The 20,836-nt window shown below is 35.2% G+C and overlaps 1 protein-coding gene across 5 annotated transcripts in view; it reads left to right on the top strand.

The window, feature by feature from the left end:
* Window positions 1–20,836, top strand: part of Nap1l1 (nucleosome assembly protein 1-like 1) — a 32,486-nt gene extending 11,650 nt beyond the window's left edge. Inside the window, exons 3-16 of one of the 5 annotated variants that reach the window (XM_013517718.1) lie at window positions 2,317–2,402; window positions 3,725–3,827; window positions 9,953–10,094; window positions 10,328–10,408; window positions 11,444–11,572; window positions 12,696–12,767; window positions 14,039–14,178; window positions 14,576–14,721; window positions 14,814–14,833; window positions 16,181–16,303; window positions 16,920–16,949; window positions 17,451–17,501; window positions 18,672–18,715; window positions 19,359–20,836. In XM_013517718.1, coding sequence (XP_013373172.1) covers window positions 2,317–2,402; window positions 3,725–3,827; window positions 9,953–10,094; window positions 10,328–10,408; window positions 11,444–11,572; window positions 12,696–12,767; window positions 14,039–14,178; window positions 14,576–14,721; window positions 14,814–14,833; window positions 16,181–16,303; window positions 16,920–16,949; window positions 17,451–17,501; window positions 18,672–18,707 — 1,159 coding nt within the window. In that variant the 3' untranslated portion in view covers window positions 18,708–18,715; window positions 19,359–20,836. Of the gene's footprint in view, window positions 1–2,316; window positions 2,403–3,724; window positions 3,828–9,952; window positions 10,095–10,327; window positions 10,409–11,443; window positions 11,573–12,695; window positions 12,768–14,038; window positions 14,179–14,575; window positions 14,722–14,813; window positions 14,834–16,180; window positions 16,304–16,919; window positions 16,950–17,173; window positions 17,270–17,450; window positions 17,502–18,671 lie in introns of those variants that run through there. The other 4 variants (XM_005374339.2, XM_005374340.2, XM_013517723.1 and 1 more) reach the window with 4 other exon arrangements.

Below are 20,836 nucleotides of genomic sequence, written 5' to 3'. Positions count from 1 at the left end.
TGGGCATTTGTGAAACCCTCCAATGTCAGTGATATTTTTCTGAGGTGATCAGTGAGTAGTGTCTGGGTATAGGACTAGCTTCTAGTGTTGAAGAAGCTGGTGAAGAGAAGGCAGGCAGGCAGGGAGGGTCTGTACATTCAGCGTTCCATTGTGCATGCAGATGTCCTAATATTAGGTATTCTATAAACTGTGTCTGGTCCCTTAGTTTTAGTTGTGAATCTTAACTCTTTCTAGAGAAGAAACTGCCTTATTTTTTGTAGGGTTTGGGAGAAGATCTGAGTATTGAACTGCATAGCAGCTTTTATCTAGTCCTTCCTATTTTAGCCATCATCAGCCCTAGTTATAGAAGGGTTGATGCCACCAGTTCTTGGTCCTGAAGACTATTTGGGCTCATCCTTAGCTTTTTCCCAAGCTAGCTTAGATTTCACTGCTATTTTTCCAGCTTTCTAAGTTTTGCTGTTCTTGTCTTCTTGTCTTTCCGTGTTTGTCTGTTTAAAAAGATTTTGGGAGGATTAAAATCTTACACATTTGTGCAGCCCTCGTTTTTGGGGAAAAAAAAAAAAAAAAGTAAATCGGTTGTTACCTTGATTCCCCCCTTTCTTGTTTAATTTTAGATGCCTGTTAGCTGTAGGAGAGTGAGAGAAAAGGGAAAGTTGAAAGTTAAACCAAGTCAATTAAGTCTGTTCAGGGTTTGAGGGTAAATATTTTAGACATTTGGGGCTCTGGTAGCTATACTCAGCTCTACAGATGAAGGATGTATGAAAGCAGCAATAGACAATACATGAATGAATTAATATGTCTGTGTTCCAGTAAAAATTTTATTTACAAAAATAGAGGTGGGGTGGGTTGGCCATATGCATCATTTGTGGGTATCTGCTTTTGAAGCCTTAAATGTGGGTAGATGTTCAGTAAATGATTAAAGGTACCAGAGGAAGGGAAGGTCTGCTCCAGGTTGTTGGCAATGCTTTAGCTGTCAAGTATGCATAAACTGATGGCTAAATTCTTTTCTTAGTTGGCAGGAACCTAAATTTGCTAGTCCAATACCTTTTCTTTACTTGTTCCTATATGAAAGCTTGTATTTGTGTAGGAAAAATTTTCAGGTGCTGTTTAGACGGGGAAGCTAAAGTCTCTAATTCATAGGTTAAAATGTAAGCACACATCAAGAATTGTTTGGGAGGCTGAGGCACGAGGGTCATTGCAAGTTCGAGACCAGCCTGGACTTAAAAGTGAGCTCAAAACCAGGCTGGACTTACAAAGTGAGCTCAAGGCCAGGCTGAATTGCATAGCGAGACCCTGTCTGAAAAAGATAAAAGAAAAAGTTTATTGACTTTGACTTTAGATGTCCCCTCTCCCCAGCACTTTTTTTTTTTTTTTTAAACAGGGTCTTGCTGTGGAGTTCAAGGTGGCCTTGAACTCAGTATGTAGCCCAGACTGGCCTCAAACTTGTGATTTTCCTGCAACAGCCTCCCGAGCGCTAGGATTACAGGCATGCAGCATGATGCCTGGCATCCATTTTTTGATGCTAGATGTAAATTCATGTTCCAAACATAATTTTTCTGATTCTTTTAAAACAGTAGCGAGAAGGATGCCATTTTACTGTTTATCTTCTCACTAGCACCATTCTCCTGGCTTTGCTCTGAGCAACAAATATGCTCAGTAGGTTCAATTCTTTACCATCTCTTCTGTGAAATAAAGAAAAAAGAAAGTCCAGAGATAGTACAGGCTGATATAGTTGCTTCTTTGTCATCAGAGATCCAGACCCTCAGTTTTACTGACTCCATCTGTGGCGTGGTGGCATACATTTTCTAGGATACTCGGTCATCATATCCATATTGTAGATGGAAGGAAGGGTGAGAGCGTGGACAAAAAGGCTTTCCTAGTTATCTACCATTCTGTAAGGATTCTTAGTTCTACTTTTTAAAAAAATTGCTTCCAAAAAAGTCATATAACTATATCTGGTAGATAGTTGGAGATACTAAGAAGGAATTACCAGTTTCTAAGAAGGGAAGACTGCAGTCAGTGGGTATTAAATCAAAAGTTTGTGATGTCACATTCTCCGAAAAAAACCTTTCAAAATCACATTTTAAAATCTTGATGTGTAAACTTTATATTTGGCTAGATGCTTTTAATTGAAAATTTAAGTACTTGTGTAGATATGAAGTTAGAGTGTACATATGAAGTTAGAAAACTGAATTACCTTTTGAATTTTTTGTCATCTTTGAAAGAATCATTATTTAAAAGTGAATTTAAGTTTTTCTATATATTTTTTTGGTAATTGGTACATTTGAACCATGGTGTGATGCTATGATATTGTAGCAAAGAACAGTCTGAACTTGATCAAGATTTGGATGATGTTGAAGAAGTAGAAGAAGAAGAAACTGGTGAAGAAACAAAAATCAAAGGTATTACTTTACATTACTTCAGGAGCCAGTGGCTGCTGGCACGTGTGTTCTAGAGGAGAGTTAGAAGTACCATTCCCTTCTGGATCTTTGTCCTTTATCTACTTGTTCATACCTCTAGTTTATTAACTACCTGTGTGTGTTTAGTGAGAGAGAGAGAGAGAGAGAGAGAGAAGGGAGAAAGATGTGGATGTGGCTCATCAGAAGTCACTGAATCCTCAACTGCTGGAGTGACCAGGCATAGCTGTGTCTCAAACAGCTACTGTATCTTAATTTAGAAATGTTCCAGGTGGTGGGAATGGAGGGGTGATGAGGGGCTTATGGTAGTGCTTCTAAACAATGTTTAGTGTTTAATGTGTAGAAAGTATGTAGTATGTATGTCTTTTAAAAATCCATTCTTTCAAAAAAGACGCATATTATTTACATAGACAGTAATTAAAAATTCACCTCAACAGGTAATTTTGTAAAGGAATAGTGATGATGAGGAGGAATTGTACTGCTTTAGATAATACCCTGTAGATGTGGGCAAAGAATATTGAAGCACCAGATGACTTTTCATTTTTAAGTCAGATGGAAGTCATTTGTAAGACTCACAAACTAACAGTTTTAATCTTTCAATGTTTTCATAACAGATATGAGACTTTGTGTGTCCTTGGTGGCCATTATTGATGTTTCTAATAATAATTACAGGTGTATGTCATCTAGTAATTGAGTAAAAGCAGAAGTAAATTATCCTTCAAGAACATACTGTGGAAAATCAGTGACAACTTTATGTAATAATTTGTATTGATAAAAGAAGATAGGAACATGATTGTTGTGTTTAAACCTAGCTTATATTTGGGTTGAATTAAAAGTCAGTATGTTTGGCTTTAGTTATAGCCTTCGTGTCAACCTTTTTTGTCTACACACACGTACACCGCATAGACATCAAACATAAGCATCCATGTCACTCTCCATCTTTGTCCCAGGCTTAAAGCTCATTATATTTGTAGTTTTCAGATATGTGTTGTCTGCCTTCTAAGGACTATCAAGAATCATAGATAGGCATCTGGATGAAGCTTTGAGCTTCCAGAGTGTAAGGTGGGTGAAACACAAGGTACCAGGAAGAGAAAGGATATTGTTCACAGTAATCGTTGAAATTGCCTTGAGAAGTGCTGAGATCTTTAGGAACTTGAACTTTCCTGGACATTGGGTTTTCTTAGACTGTATTTTCTTTAGTTCACTGCCCATTTCTGTTCTTTATGCCAGCATTTTATGGGCCAGTTAGGAAAACTTTATGAAAAACATTTTCATAAAATCCTTTTGATGCCCTTTTTTTTTTAAAGCGCGTCAGCTGACTGTTCAGATGATGCAAAATCCTCAGATTCTTGCAGCCCTTCAAGAAAGACTTGATGGTCTGGTAGACACACCAACAGGATACATTGAAAGGTACAAATCTTCTTTTTCATCCTTCTGATTTATCTTGCTGTAATCAACATTGCAGGTGTATCTATTTTTAAAACTCATCTAAGATTTTTTGTGTGTAATAGTGGAAACTTAATGTCTGTTAGTATAGGCTTATTTGGAGTTTGGAATTTTGCTAGATTGCCACTCTATTTAGAGTTGGTCTTTTAAAGCTTATCTTGGTTCAGGTTCCCAAGTACACCAATCTTCACCATTTCTGCATTGTTTATAGTTTGTTAGAAATGCACAGAATTACAAGAAAATATGGAGTCATTTCATTTGTAACAAATCACTAAGAGCTTGAGTATCTTGTTCAGCTTACAAGTCTGCTCTATGATTTTAAGATCCACTCACATTAGATATGGGTTTAGGTGTCTATTATTGTCTATAAGTATCTCTATTTACTGGCTTCTTAATGTTACCTGGTTCTCCGTCATGTGTCCTATTACCTGCTTTGCTTTTGATGGGCTCCTGTCTCCATCAGTATATACTGTATTGTGGGCATTCTTGTGCATATCCTCTTAAGGAACTGAAAAATTTCTTTGGAATAGGTACATTTTAGTGGGATCATCGCTAGTTATGTAATCTAGTAGGTATGGGCACATTTTATTTATATTTTCTGATTTCTATTGAATTTTGGGTTTCTTTTCATAAAGCTTGTGAGACTTGGGTATCCCATTTGTACCCTTTGCCCCTTATTGGGATTGCTGTCTTTCATATTTTGTAGAAGTTCTTAGGTATTCTGGTTACTATTCCCTTATCAGTTTTAGATTTGTAAATAATGTCCCATTTTTACTAACTTTATCCATGGACTCCCACATTCATTAAACAGAAATCCTTAGTTTTTATGTTACACAATTTTGCTTATGGCTTGTGCTTTTGAAGTTGCTTAGGCAGTCCTTCCTAGTTTTTTCTACATTGCCTGTTGTCTAGTTCAATAGTAGTTTTGCCATTCACAATTTGGAGTTCGATCTCTTAGAGTCCACCTTTGTATCTGGTTAAACATCCAGTTTCTCTTGCCACTTCATTTTTTACTAAACTAGTTTTTTAAACACTGTTAATCAATTTCCCCATTTATTTGTGTATTGACTTTATTGTATATTAAACATTGGCATTTGTCTTTGTGTGCCACTCTTCTGTTTCATTGGTCTTTTTGTCTTTTGTCATTGCCAATTACTATGATTTTGTAGTATGTCTTAATATCTGGCAAAACAAGTTGTGTTCTTCCGTATTTCCCCACTCTCAGACACCGTCTTTGTCTCATTAGTCTTGTTTGTCCATTCTTTCGTCACAGTCATACTTAATTTCTGTGGCTTCAGTATGTCTTACTACCTGGCAGGGAAAGTTGCTTCCTTCCTCACTTCCCCCACCCCCAAACACAATTTCAAGGTTGACCTACCCAGACCCATATCCCACATTTAAATTTGTCATGGTTCTCACATATTTCTAAAGTTCTAAAATTTTGATAGGAATTAGGCTGAATTTATAGATTGTTTCATCCATATGCTTCACTGTTTTGATAAGTATTGGTTAACTTCATTTATGTATAATTTAGATATGTTGCTGTTGTGAGTAGTAATTTGTTAGGCTATTTCTGATATACAGTGGAGTGCTATTAATTTTTTGTAACAAGTTGATCTTGTGTCAAGTTACTTTGATGAATTTAATGTAGTCATTTGTTTTGTCCACACCCCAAAGAGCTTATTTGCAAATAGCAGTTTTAGTTCTAATCTTCCATATTCTGTACTACATTTTTTCTGTCTTTATGACATTGGTGGGGGGACTTTCAGCACATGTTGAACATTAACGATACCCTTGTCTTATTTCCAGCCATTACAAATGATAACAAGTCTGCCTTATTAAATTCAGTGCTTCTTTTTTCCATTTGTTGGTGCTGGGGATTAAACCCAGGGACTTGACACACCCAGTAAATGCTCCAGCGCTTCAGCCACCCACCCATCCCCCACCCCGGGTGGTGGTACTAAGGATTGAACCAGGGGAGCATTGAACAACATCCCAGCTCTTTTTTGTTTTGAAATAGGGTCTTCCAGTTGCCCAGGCTGGCTTCAAACTTTTAATAGTTCTGCTTCCAGCATCCTGAATAGCTGGGACTATGAGTGTGAGCCAGCATACCTAACCGTTTTGGGTCCCGCCCGCCCCCGGTACTGGGAATCGAACTCATGACCTCCCTCTTGCCAGGCAGGTGCTGTGCCGCTGAGCTAAATCCCCAGCCTCCGTTTTTTAATATTAATGTCAATGCTCTTGAATTTTATCATTGACTCTGTTAAGTAAATAGTAAATAAATCTTGCGTGTCTAGTCTTGCCTTTCTGGCATAAATTCAGTGTGCTATTACATTGTTGAGTGCGTATTTTATTTAGTCCTCATTCATTAGTGACATGAACATGTGTGCATATGTGTGCATGTATGTGTATATGTGTGTGCATAAACTTCCAGGGAGTGTCACTGATAGAGTCAAATTTCAACTGCAAAGTGACACAGATCTGGTTCTCCCTCCTCCCCCCCATTTTCTGCAGCAACTTGGGTAAGATAGGAATTAGAATTCTAAAAGTTTACTGGGGCTTTTGGAGTTCGGGGATTAGAGCTCCTGGGGAGTTGTGGGCTACTTTTTTTTTTTTTCCTTTTTTTTTTTTGTAGTATTCTAGATACTGTTACTCAAGTTCTCTCCTTTCAGTCTTGGAGTGGTGGTGTTGGGTTTTTGTGGTGTGGTTTTTTTTTTTTATCTGGGTTCTTCTTTTTGTTTGTTTTTTTTCCGGTACCGGGAATCGAACTCACGACCTTGTGCTTGCCAGGCAGGCACTGTGCCGCTGAGCTAAATCCCCAGTCCCTTATCTGGGTTCTAATACATGCGCTGCCGAAGTGTGCACTTTATCTGGGTTCTAAATATGGTTCTAAATATACTTTGTCTGGATTCTACATATACTTTCTGATTTTTAGAAAAACGGGTATTTTCCCTTTCATAGTCTGTATTTTGCATCTCAGTCTTGGTAGTTGTCTAGTTGTCTTGATCTTACTGTTCCTTGAAACTCTTGTTCTGCTTTTGATTGCCTTCTCCATATTTTTGCTACTGCTGCTCATTGATTTCTGAATTTATTGTCCTGTAGCTCAGTGGTAGGATGCTTGCCTAGCATGCACCAGGCCCTGAACCTTACTTATTTTGGTTTGCTGTGTTCCTCTTTTGTTTGTTCAGTTAATACTTTGTTCGTTAATAACTTTTTCTTTAATCTGGGTCCTTTGTAGCCTTACTATTCTGTATTTTGTAAGTGTCTTGTAAGTGGTGGGTGTGATGATATATATGCTGACATTAATAGCTCAAGTGTATGATACTGTTTAGCTTCTCTTCTGCTTATTATCTGTTTGATCTTACGATTGCTGGAAAAGATAGTATCTCCAATTTATGTGTCTGTTTCTCCCTGTAATCTTCTCAGTTGTGAGGTTATACATTTTGAAGCTGTATTATTGGGCCTGTTCTCTTATACTGATGTGTCCTACTTTGTTTTTATGGCTCATCTCCTCCATAAGTTGTTTTTTTTTTTTTTAATATTAAGATAGCTGCCCCAGTTCTCTTTTCTTTTGTTTATTAAAAACCTGGTATTTGTTTTTCAACTCTTGTGTCTTCTAGTAGGAATATTTTCTTCTTTATTAGTAAGTTTAAATTTATATTTCTTGAAAATTACATTGTTTTTGACTATAGCACTTTCATCTTTCCCTCATTTTTAGTTTCTTGTACTTTCTCTCCTTTTTTCTATTTCCCATTGTATAGATCGTTGTCCTCAGCTGGTTTTAAAGTAGTGCATTCTGCTTTTAGTTACTGTAGTAACCTAATCCTAAATTCATTCAGTCTTGTTGATTTATTAAATTTACCAACATCTGTAGCATTTTATTTTTTTCTGGTCATCTATTTTTTTTCCTTTAATGCATCAGTGAAATATTTACAAAGCTGTTTGACCGCATATACTGTATCATATATTTATATAGAATTTCCTGTATTTTTATATCTAAAATTGCTTTTATTGAATATCTGTGACTACTGCCTGTGAAGCCTGATCAAACTTTTATCTCGCTTTCACATCTGAATGATAGTTTGGCATTAAAATTGTAAATTCAGAGTTCTTAAAAATCTTAAAAATTAATTTTTTTCTTCTGTGCAGTGTTTCTTTTGGTATCTGGTGTTAGTCTGTTTCCTTTTCCTTGGTAAAGTTATTTGCATTTTTCCACTGAATACATTACAGTTGTCTTTTGTCTTTGATAGTAATAGTAAATATCATTACTAAAATTTTTACGAGAAAAGAAATTATTCTCATTTCTTAGGCTTTGTCCCCTTTTGTGTTACTCAGCGCTTGCTGCTTTTGTCTTTTGTATGTCAGGGCTTTTCTTTTCTTTCAGCCTGACTTTTTGAGAGAGCTTTTCAACTTCAAACTTTCTCTTCAGTCAAATCTATTTTGTTGATATAATTTGGTTATTTTAATGATGGTATTTTCATGTTTCACATTCCCACTTTATATTTCTTAGTTTTGTTTCATAATGTCATTTTTTATCTCAGTATATTTATAGTGTTGTTTAAGTTCTTTGTCTAATAATGGTGTCGATGTTAATTCAGATTTTTCGTAGAAATTGTATTAGTCAAGTGTCTAGTTATTTTGGCCTTTGAGATGAGATAAACTGTACAGAATCAGTTACTGTAGTAAAGAATATTTGGGAGGAGGAATGAAGGTCAGATTGTGGTCTGTATAGTCCCGAAGTGTAAGAAGTTGACAGGATGAGCCTAAATAGGACACTAGTCTCCTGAGACTCAAAGTTAGCTGACAATTCCGGGCACTTATTCTGGTTTGCTTTGTGTGTGGGGCTTCTCTGCTTATCTAATCCACTATACCAAACTCGGATGGGCTGAGAGAGGGAGGGAGAGCTTTCACCAGTTCTTCATGTTATCGTAGGAACTCTGGGATTGGGCTCTTGTGAAGGGTGACAGGAGCAGTTGTTTTCCAGGCAAGACCAGAACCTAAAAAGGTTTTTTACAAAAATGGCTTTCCTCTACTAATCTCACTGTCACCTACTCTAGCTGTCCTGTCCCCGGGTTGCCTTCATTCAGTTTTACTCAGTTGGGTGGGTGTGTGTGTGGTGAGGGGAATAGATGAAATGATTGTTTTCTTCTTGTTTTTTTTTTTTTTTCTCTTGGTACCGGTAATCCCGTCTTCTTGGTTTTAAAGTTAGGTTTAACTTTGGGATGGGAGAGAAAGCCATTATTTTTTCCTTTAAGAAAAAGTTGAAAAATTTTTAAAAGTGTAATAATCTTACCAAAGTACTGGCTAAGAAAGAGAATTACTTGATTTACAAAAGTAAATCAAGTAATTGTAGCAGGAAATTTTAATGTAGATTCTGGGCATATTACATAGATTTCCTGACATGAGGATTTATTTAGAGTGTGAACATTTTGCAGGGTGATAGAGGGGTTGATCATTTTCAAGTGACTGCATAACCTGTGTAGTTTAAAAAAATTAATGCTCCATGGCATATCATGACATTTTGATTGTACTTCCATAAATTTGTTACTTAAAAGATTTATGTGATTTGTAAGTAACAGATTTATTGAGATACAAATTTGTGTTCCCTCTTCATAATATATTTTTAATAGAAAGTAATGATACATTGTCCTTTTCTCCAAAATACATATGTTCCTCTCCTTTCCTCTAATTAGTACAGGTAAGGTATAAGTTAAGAAAAGAAAATTGAAGTAATCACAATTAATAGTCATGATAAACTAGGTTGCATTTTAGAGTTGAGGTATCATTGACAGCAGTAGGTTCAACACTGACCTTGATTACATTTAGAGAGGTTAAGGTTGACTAAAATGATTTTTTAAAAATAAATTTGCTTTGATAAAATTTCTGCTTTTTAATTGTTTTACAAAAGGTCAGTAAATTTATATTGATCTTGAATCACTTTTTTTTTTTCTTGAATCACTTTAAATACACGTTTTCCTTCAAATAGGAAGCTTATTAATTCATGTTGATGCTTCTGTTTCAGTATAATTAAAGAAATGTGACTGGTGCTTTTTACTGTGATGCTATGTAACTGGTTTCTAACCTTTCAGCTTGCCTAGGGTAGTTAAAAGAAGAGTGAATGCTCTCAAAAACCTTCAAGTTAAATGTGCACAGATAGAAGCTAAATTCTATGAGGAAGTTCATGATCTTGAAAGGAAGTATGCTGTTCTCTATCAACCTCTATTTGATAAGGTAATATTCTCTAGTATTTATCTAACGTTTTAGGAGATAAGCTTGGAAGTAAAGCCAAATTTTTACCTGGTTTACTACTATTAAAGAGGGTGTTAGAGGTACTTAGGAAAATCACCAAGAATAATGGTCACTGTTTAGGTATTTGTTAATTAAATGAGTCTTTAATGAGAAATCCCTGATACTAAGCTTGGATGCTAGTGTTTTTATGCAGGCTTTTATTATTATTATTTTAGCGATTTGAGATCATTAATGCAATTTATGAACCTACGGAAGAGGAATGTGAATGGAAACCAGATGAGGAAGATGAAATTTCGGTTAGTATCAACTTTATTGTAGTGTATTTTTAGATGACAATGTCTTTTAAATTGTTCAAAATGTTAGCATTTGTTGATAGAGTATTTTATAATTAGTGATGTTCTTATACATAGGAAACGGTCTCTTTCGTAAGATAAGTAGTGCAGGTGTCTGCCTGGTACCATCTATACCCAGTCATTCTTTCCTTACATTTTTGTAGTATTTCAGATTTATACATACAGATTTTTCTTCTAAACTTTAAGATAACAGGCAGAGGATTGTTGCCATTTTTCAAGTGAATGGAGAATTTCAAGTGACTTGCCACCAGTGAATGTCAGCTGGGACACAAATCCAGTGCTGTTATATAATTGCTTTTTTCTAGCCTTTCTATTCCAGTACTTGTAGATAGAAGGAATAATATTTGGATTAAGTACATCACAGGGTGACATATTAGACCAGTGGTGGCAAACCTATGGCATGTGTGCCACAGTGTGCTGTTTTAACATTCAAAGCTCTAAAAGGTTCACCATTATTGCACTAGCCAATATTTTGCTTTTCCTGTTTGCTGTGTTTTAAGTCTGTTTTTTATGTTCTTCTTTATAAAGTGTTTTTTCCTATGCCTCTTGGTCCCAGTGATCTTTTTGGAGGGATATGGTAACAGGAATTTTTTTTTTTTTTTGTGGTACTGGGGATTGAACCTAGGTGCTTGTCACTGAGCTACCATTCCTTGCCCTTTATTTTTTTATTTTGAGGAGGGTCTAAATTGCTCAGGATGGGCTTGAACTTTCCTCCTACCTCAGCTCCTATAGTGTTCGGATTAGAGGATATGCCTCCATGCCTGGCCTAGCAGCAATTTTAATTCAGTTAAAGTTTGCAGTAGGTAATAACAGTCATTACACAGCTCAACTAGAACTTCTATAACTAGACAGTTATAATTGGTGGTTATGAGTGTGTTGATTTTTACATCTATGGCACTGATTGTAAGTTAAGGAGACATAAAGTTTGTCAAGGGGTTTAATACAGGTATTCCATAGTATACTGTATTATTTGTCAAGGAGGAGCTGAAAGAAAAGACCAAAATTGAAGATGAAAAAAAGGATGAAGAAAAAGAAGATCCTAAAGGAATTCCTGAATTTTGGTTGACTGTTTTTAAGAATGTTGACTTGCTCAGTGACATGGTTCAGGTAATTTTATTCATAAAAACACCAGTTGACCTGAAAGGTAAACCTTTGAAATTTAAATGACTTACTGTTTCAGTGTTGACCTTTAAAAAATGATGGTTCTTTTTTTTTGACATAGCATAATCTGTAAAAGGAAAAGTACAACTTGCTTTTTTCTTTTTGAGAGAGGGTCTCACTGTGCAGTTCAGGCTGGCCTCGAACTCACAGCAATCCTCCTGCCAAGTGCTGGGATTATAGGCATGTACTACCTTGCCTGGCAGCTTTTTTGTTCTTTATTTACAACCCAATCAACTACAGTTATGTTTTAAAATCAGATGATGAAATAAACTCACTGGTAATTGATAGTTATTGATAGATGCTTTCTCATAAACTAGTGCATTGTCTTTGGATCACTTAGTATGGAGGTAGGATAGAGGAGAGAGAATCATGAGTTTTCTGTTGCCCCAAAAGCTTTTCATTCTGAGGTTAGAACTATTCGAAGGGAGATTTGGGGAATCTGTGCTTTATTTTTTTATTTTGTGAGATAGGGTCTCAAAAGGTAGCCCTGGCTGCTCTGGAACGCTCTGTAGGATCAGCCTTCCTAGTGCTGGGATTGTAGGCATGGCTACCACATCTGGCTAAAATTTGCATTTTAAGAATGCTGTGAAGATGTTTAGCGCATTCACAGTTGTGTCCTCTTGCCTCTTCAGCATTTCTTGAACCTCTGCATTTGTATTCTAATACTTGATGCCCTTTCTTATAATTGCTGGAAGTTACATTGCACAAAAGAAATGATCTCAGTGTAGTGACTGCTTACTGCCTTTCTACCACAGCAAAGTAGAAAAAGGAAAAAGTAGTTGCAATCAGGAAACGTTTTAAAGCAGTCATGCCCTATCTAGGTAGATCTCTTCTTTTCAAACTGCTCAGCTTGTATGAGTATGTAGTTAGGGATTTAGTCTGTGATTCTGTATCAGTGGCAGTAGAACTGTAGTGTAAACAAATAGTGTAAGCTGTAATAGGGAGAGTAAATTTTAAGGTTAATTAGTATTAAAAAGATAACTGTTTCTCAATTATCTAATATTTAGTAACAACAACATTGATTTTAAAAAGCTATATTACTTAATTTTATTATTTTTTTAATTTTAAGGAACATGATGAACCTATTCTGAAGCATTTGAAGGACATTAAAGTGAAATTCTCAGATGCTGGCCAGCCTATGGTAAAAAAAAACAAAAAAAACCTTTGAAATATTTATAATTTTGTAGTAGGTAAATGAAAGTTTGTTTTTTAAGGCAAGGTTTCACTGTGCAGTTCACCCTGGTTTTGAACTCAACTACATAGCCCAGGCTGGCTGCAAGCTTGCAGCAATCCTCCTGTTTCAGCCGCCTCAGTGCTGGGATTCCAGGTGTGCGCCGGCCATGCCCAGTGAAAGTTTTAAAAAATAGATGACATTCAAGAGTAAGATGATATTCAAGGTGGTGTAAGTGAGAAAGAAAAGGAACTGCTGAAGCTCTGCAATTGCAGGAAATACCTGGAAGTCAACAATTGTGAAGCTTCATTTATTTTTTTCCTGCTATGAATTTAAGCTTTTTAAAGTATAATCATTGATCATGGGTTAAAGTAGATAAAATAATGCTGGGTGTGGTGGTTCGTGTAATCCCAGACAACAGAACATAAATAAGTAATTACATAGACGGTATTAAAAGGTATATGTCTGGCAGTTGCATGAAGAAAAGGTGTTATAGAGGTCTTTCTCTCCCAGGAGGAAAGATCAGCTAACAGTCTTTCCTAAAATCTAAAAATATTGTTAACTATGGGGAAAGCTACTACAAAAGTAGGCTGTAGATTCCTACAGTTGGACTTTCTCTAAGTTCAGAATCTAGTTTCGTATTTAAAAGCTTCCTTGAGACTGTTCTCTTAAGTAAATTGGACTTAGATGTATAAATACTGTGTTATTTCTCTGGTATGAGAAACAAAGTGTAAATAAGGACCAAAAAGTATAATAGGTATTGTGAAATAGAAAATGTTCAAATGGGGAGGGAAACAACGCAGGGGGAGGGGAAAGGAAAGAAGAGAAAAGTAAGGAAAAAGTAGAAACAAAGCTTTTGTAAATGAGGAGGGGTTGAGGTTAGGGTAGGGGAGTTCAGGGGAAAGAAGTTATCATGTACACAGATTCTCTGTGATGAATGTGACTGTTACATATATCTAAACTGTACCAATAAAATCTGATTGGAGAACCCCTTCCCCCCACAAAGCCTCATTTGTGGAGGAGATAGAAAGGAAGAGACTTAGTCCAGGTGTATTCAGCCTAAATGATAGTTGTAAACTGAATCTGAATTCAGTTTAATTTGTATCTCATTTTGCTATTTTTAACCTAGCTCAGGACTTCTCTTACATTTAGAATTCTTTATATTGTAAAAGCCACAGATTATGACTGCATTAAAATGTATGATGTAAGAATTAAAATAATTTTTATGCTTTTTTAAAAAGAGTTTTATCTTAGAATTTCACTTTGAACCCAATGAATATTTCACGAATGAAGTGTTGACAAAGACGTATAGGATGAGATCTGAACCAGATGATTCTGATCCCTTTTCATTTGATGGACCAGAAATTATGGGCTGTACAGGGTGAGTTAATCTCAGAATGTAATTTTTCGTTGTACTTATGCTTTGTGATACTTGTATTTCTGTTGTGTGTTTGCTACGTAATAGTTTAGTTCTCTCAAGCATTTCAGTAAAACGTTTGTGCCTTTTTCACTTGTTTTCTTAATACCCACGAGTATAACCGTACATATTTCTGTGAACGAGTACACTGTTAACTTTATTATACTGTAGTTCTGCTAGTTATTTATATTTATTTTGAAAGTTTGGTTAGAAACAAAATTTTTCTAGTTCTACTGTGACAAAATATCTGAGCCAGTTACCTTCTCAAAAAATTTGGAAGTTGAAGTGCACCACTTCAAAAAACCTAGTAATTGAAATTGCTGATAGTGATAAAATATTTTTTCCCCTTTGTTTTTGCAAGGTGTCAAATAGATTGGAAAAAAGGAAAGAATGTCACTTTGAAAACCATTAAAAAGAAGCAGAAACACAAGGGACGTGGGACAGTTCGTACTGTGACTAAAACAGTTTCCAATGACTCTTTCTTTAATTTTTTTGCTCCTCCTGAAGGTAAACAGTATTTTAGTTTGGCTGTTGATGGTTGTTTTATGAACTTCACTGAATTTCTACTCATTTGAATTTCTTTTTTTTCAATTTTACAGTTCCTGAGAGTGGAGATCTGGTAAGTGGAATTGTTAATTTACAGAGTTGTTTACGTATATGGAATTGAAACTGTGCTCCTTGAAAGTAGAGTGGGGTGGTTGCTGCTAACATTGTTCAGACAGGTTGTTCGCTTGTGCTGGGGGTTTGAATTCCGGGCCTTTTGCGTACTACGTGAGGATTCTGCCACTGACCTGCATCTCCACCCTGCTTCTAGCTCTGTTCTGAGGCCTGCAAGGCATGGGGCAGATCTTTATGGATCTCAAAGAGTGTTCATTCCAGATGATGTTGGTGTCTCTACTGAGAAACAACAGATAGGAAAACACTCCCTTTTTAAAACTGTTTTCTTCCATAATGGAAACAATGTATTATAACATTATTTATACTACTTGTTGAACTCTGAACCCCATTATGGTTGGAACTCTTTGCTGTCTTTGTTTCAGTGGAGGTAGGTTATCAAACTGTGGCCATATTTGTTCCTATATGTGGCATATAGCCAAGAACTGTGAAATGTTCCTGTTCCATATATTCTGGATTGAGGAAAAACCCCAAAAGAAGTATAACAGGCAGGGACAGGCCTGGCATGTTTTGAATTTGTTTTCTGTTGGCCATAGTTTTTTCATTTAAATTAACTGTGGTAGTTTACATAGTTTTGCATGTATATGAAATTAGAAGTTGTGTTAATTTGGCTTAGTAGATTTATTGTATTTATCAAGTAAGACTACATCTTTGGCATTAAGTAGACTTACAGCTGTACTTAATTGTACAGCCACTTGGGTACTGTGGTCTCTTATTACATCCTATTTACTATATTCTTAGTGTTATTATTTATGAAAGCCTGAGTTTTTTTCTTTTAGTATTCCAATGTCTGTTTTCAATAATATTTTGAAAGGAAAATTGCCATTATGTAACAGTTACATTTAGATTTTACTGTTTAAGCCCCTCCAAAAAACTAGGCTATAGGTTTGTTTGTTTTTTCGTGGTCCTAGGGATTGAACCCAGGACCTCATGCATGCTGTGCAAGCACTCTCCCATTACCTACATCCCTGGCCCTTATTGTACTTATTGCTGCTAACTTCTTATGAAAAGCATATAGGAAAAAAAGCATATTGAACTAGCAGGTGTAGATGACTACCTGATCTACATGAGTATAAGCTAATTTTAAATTGACAAAGCAAAATGTAAAGTTGAGGGTTTCTTTTTACAGTGCTGGGGATGGAATCCAGGGCTTCACAGATACTGGGCAGCTACTGTACACTGAACTGCATCCTCAGCCTGAATTTAAGGACTTAATAAATGTAGACATCTTACATATTTCAAATTACAGTTATTCGAATTGTGTGCTTTTATTTTCTTTTTAAAAAAATAGGATGATGATGCTGAAGCTATCCTGGCTGCAGACTTTGAAATTGGTCACTTTTTACGTGAGCGTATAATCCCAAGATCAGTGTTGTACTTTACTGGAGAAGCTATTGAAGATGATGATGATGATGTGAGTAAATTTGAATCCTGCAGTGAGAACCCTCGGGGAGGGTTTGATATTTTCAAAGGAAAATAGGTTGGTAGCCAGGATGGGTAAAAAGTTAGACTGAATTTTTAAAAAGTAGGACATAGAAAAATTTAAAATTAGGCCAGTTAGTGTTAATCTTAGATACCTTGTCTGATCTCCTTAGGCTCTTTGGAGTTACCTTTTTTTCTGCTAGTAGGAAGATTACTGTATTCTGAGTTAGTGGAACTTGTAGGTTTAGTTAGTGTAGGAGCTGTATGTTGATTTGGCCACATAAAATATAACTAGGACTTTCTTGTTTAACATTTAGTAGGTGGCATAGAATTTTCATCTGAGGTTATATTACATAACGATTAAGGTACAAGCTTTGGACGTTTTGTGCAGTATGTTTCACACAGTACAAGCCAGTAATACTTACAATAGTTGTCTGATCACACTTTATCCACATAGATAATAGCACTGAATGATTTTGTACAGGTTATATGTGCTTTAAATTATAAACAGTCACTGAGGTGTTGTTTTTGAACACAAATGATTGAAGGGATGGGTGTTACGCCCTTGTGTATTCTGTTCATTCACATTTACCCTGTTTTCTCTTCAGTATGATGAAGAAGGTGAAGAAGCGGATGAGGTAATGTTTACCAAATGAGCAAATAATTCTGTTTAACACATTGACAAGCGAATTGAATGACTTATGTATTCTTTTGCTATAATCATTGTGATTTGGGATAAAGTTTGGAAAATATGATTTTAGAATTCTACAGCCAAACAATGTATGTATAAGGTTTCAATAAATAAATTGCAAAACTCAGCAACATTTTTTTTTTTATTTCAAATAATTTTGTTCTGCTGCAGGGTTATCAGCTCTTTGAAGAAGTCAAAAGCTGCAGTAAACTTTTTCAACATTGGCTGCAGTAAATCTTTTCAATAAAAGCTATCTGGATGTCTCAAGCTGTGTTGGGAAATTTTTCGTATTAGAAACTTGCAAATTAAATTGTATTATCACAAATGCTGTAATTAAGATAATCTGTTGACCCATAGAGTAAATTACATTGAATTTTCCCTACACTATGAGCCATTTTTTTTCCTGCTGTGTACCTACTTCATGGATGCATTTTGAACTTTAATATAGGAAGGGGAAGAAGAAGGAGATGAGGAAAATGATCCAGACTATGACCCGAAGGTGAGCAAACTTAGTGGTTTTTGTTAAATTCAAGGCAGGCTATATTAAAAACAGTTTTACTTTTCTCTGTTACAGTTACTAGTAAAGCCCATTGATGTATACACCTGCTCCTTTCCAGTTATTATTGCATTTTGAGTAGTACACAAATTTCAGTGCACTTTCCTGGAAAGACATTGGTTTTGACTTTGTATTGTCATAGTTTCAATTGAACCCCGTTAGCATTCTATTTTACATGGCATATTACTTTGGGCTTTTTTTCCCCTGCAGTTTTTAAGAGTTAAAAATTTATTAGTTGTGGTCTTGGACTGTTTTCCATCTAAAGGAAAGCTTATAAACAAAATTAGTTTTAAGGGATCTGAATGTGAGAGTGCTTGGGAACTGTAGTGTAGTACTGTTCTTAGGTTCTCCCAGTGACTGTTATTTTGTAGTCCCTGTGATTCCCGGTCTGTAATTCGTGGGAGTTTAATTAGTAATCAGGATTGGTAAAGGTATTCACTGCCCACAAAATACAGAATGAATTATCAGGATTCATTGAAACTTAGTGTCTGTCTTCAGTTCATTCATGTACAGTGAGTCCCTGATGTATGAATATTCGAGTTGTGAACTTTCATAGGTGTACTGTGTAAGACTCACCTTGCGAACGAATTGCAACTTGTTTGTAAGTTGAGAATTTACTGTACGCAGTGTTGTAAAATACCTAGAAGACATAACCTAAGTGACAGATGATGTAAGACAGTGACTTAAAATAGTGTGGTAGGTATGAATTAATCCTAATAGCTAACTATAAATGAAATCTCTTAATCTTTGAAGATAAAAAGGCAACATAATGAATTCAGTGAAATTAGTTCAATAAATTATACTAGATGAAATTGTTATCTGACGATAAAAAGGCAACATAATTATAATTGATAAAATAGCTACCAAGTATTTTGTTTTTAAGCTGATGTAGTGTATCATGGAGGTTCAATGTGAAATTTAGGCTTTATTATAGCATTTTATTGACTTTGTAAAGCTGAGTAAGTAATTTGCCATCATTCTCTATAATTTCTTTAATTAGGCAAAAATTTTGACAGAAGTGAGCTATTGTGATAATTACAGGTAGTTAATTACTATTGAGAGGTACATCAAAGCAGGCAGAAGTTAGATTGACTTCTTGTTTTCCTTTAACAGAAGGATCAAAACCCAGCAGAGTGCAAGCAGCAGTGAAGCAGGATGTATGTGGCCTTGAGGATAACCTGCACTGTAATAGCCTAAACACAACTATTATTTACTTACAGCCTTATGTTTTTGTATTTTCTTGGTAGACTCAGTAATTTTTTTTAAAGGAATTGATATTTTAAAGACCAATTTGTTCTAACTAGCATTTTAACTATAGTTTTACTGTCCGATACATTGAATGCACAGATTCTCTGAAGCATGTTCGTTCATTGCTGCAATTTGGTTCTTTGCATCATATAATTATTGGAGTATAACTGTGAAAGTTAACTTTCTTTTTTTCCTGAAGAACCAAAATAGTTTTCCTGCTAGTAGTAAAGTGGGTTTAAGTCGCTTGCATAGCCATGCTTTTCATTTTCTGTTACAGAAATGCAGTGACTTATACTAAGACAATTCATTATTTAAAGGAAAATAAAATAAACTTGTGGTTAAGAATTTCCAGTAAGACCAAATCTAATTATTAGCTTATTAATGGAGTTTTATATTTTAGGTGACAGTTAATTATAAGGAAACCGACCTTACATGGTTGTGGTTACCACAGGGAGGTGAATAAACCTAGAATTTTCAGAAGTTAAACTGATAATATTTTAGTGTACTTCTAAATTTAACATACATTAACTAAGCATCTTTTCTTTGTGGTAGGGTCTACTTTCTGCTTTCCTGGAAAGGATGAATACACATCATTTGATGAGCCTATTTCACGTTTTTTTGGTTGTTTGCTTGTTTTTGCAGTCTAAAATAAAAATGTTAAATACAATTTTAGTTCTCACAAAGTAATGTCTTAATTTTGTGCTAATTCAGGTTAGAAGCAGAGGCTAAACTTAAATTAATGATTTTGTGCCCAGTGTAACATACTAAAGGAAAAGGAGCCAACTTTGGAAGATATGATCAAGTGGAAAACAAGAAAAGCAGAAATACTCTAAATGATGATACATTCTTTTAAAAGAAGAAAAGTTAAATTTCATTTTTTTGGATTAGAACCTGAAAGCCCTAAGCCTCTATGGTCTACTCTGATCCTTACTGCTTAGATACGTCATTTACCCATGTTTCTGTTTACTATGTATTACAATGGGTAGTACTGTTTACTTAACTACCTCACAGATATGTTAAGGCATAATGCGTTAAATTTCATGAACTGTTTCTCAGTCTCATTTAAAACCTCAGAGATTTGGACGTACTTGTACCACAGTGTGATACTCAGCATTTCATTCACATCAGGCTTTGATAATTAAACTGGAAAATGAAGTTTAAACACCCCTATTGTGGATCTGGCCAGATAACACTCACATTGCATGTGGCTGCTGTTATAGTGAAAATGGATGGGATGGACTTTATTTTTTAAAGTCCAAGGATTTTTTTTCTTCTTCAGATTTTCTAGATGGCCATATTGTAGTAAATACTCTAGAGATTTTGGGCCTAAAGTGGTAATAAGACCATTTTGGGGAGGGGAATGCCATTAAGTTTGAGACTTCAGAGCCACATTTAAAATACCTCAGGCTAATTACTGTTAATTTGGGGGACGAATTTATTTTTGATAGGGTGGACTAATTCAAGAGGAAGGTCTAGAGTTCCTGCTGTTAGTAAAATTAGTTGATTCATTTTTACAGGTGATATTTTTTTGAAAATTTAGTATTAAAGACTTAAAATGTGAACACATTTGTTTGGAACTATCCATACTTCTTGAGACTCTTTAACTACTGGAAATCCTTAACCAATCACAGTAGTTTTTTCCTTTTTCAGAATGGTTTTGATTAGACATTCTGTGTTGATTTTTTTTTTTTTTTTGTAATCGTATTTCATCTAAATAGTTTTTTCTGATCTTTAAAATTTTAATCTAAAGATAGAATCCCATTTTTAATTAAAGAATAACAAAATCATTGTTTTCATTCCTTTAGGAAATAGCTATTGCCAAAGCGAAGAGGTAGATAATATTTCATCTTGTTACATAATGGGGATGTGGTTTGCAGATGATTGTTTTTGTTACAAAATTTGAGTTTCAAGGGATGTCAGTGTTCATTTATGCCATTTCTTCATTCCAAGATGGTTCTATTCCATTTTAGAAATTTGAAATATGTAATTTGAAATCCTTAAATAAAATTTGGATTTAATTTTATAAAATA

The sequence above is a fragment of the Chinchilla lanigera genome, unplaced genomic scaffold, assembly GCF_000276665.1.
Source record: "Chinchilla lanigera isolate Chin_1 unplaced genomic scaffold, ChiLan1.0 scaffold00004, whole genome shotgun sequence".
NCBI lineage: Eukaryota > Metazoa > Chordata > Mammalia > Rodentia > Chinchillidae > Chinchilla > Chinchilla lanigera.
The sequence above is the reverse complement of the archived record's forward strand: the minus strand, read 5'-3'. Positions and strand labels throughout refer to the sequence as shown.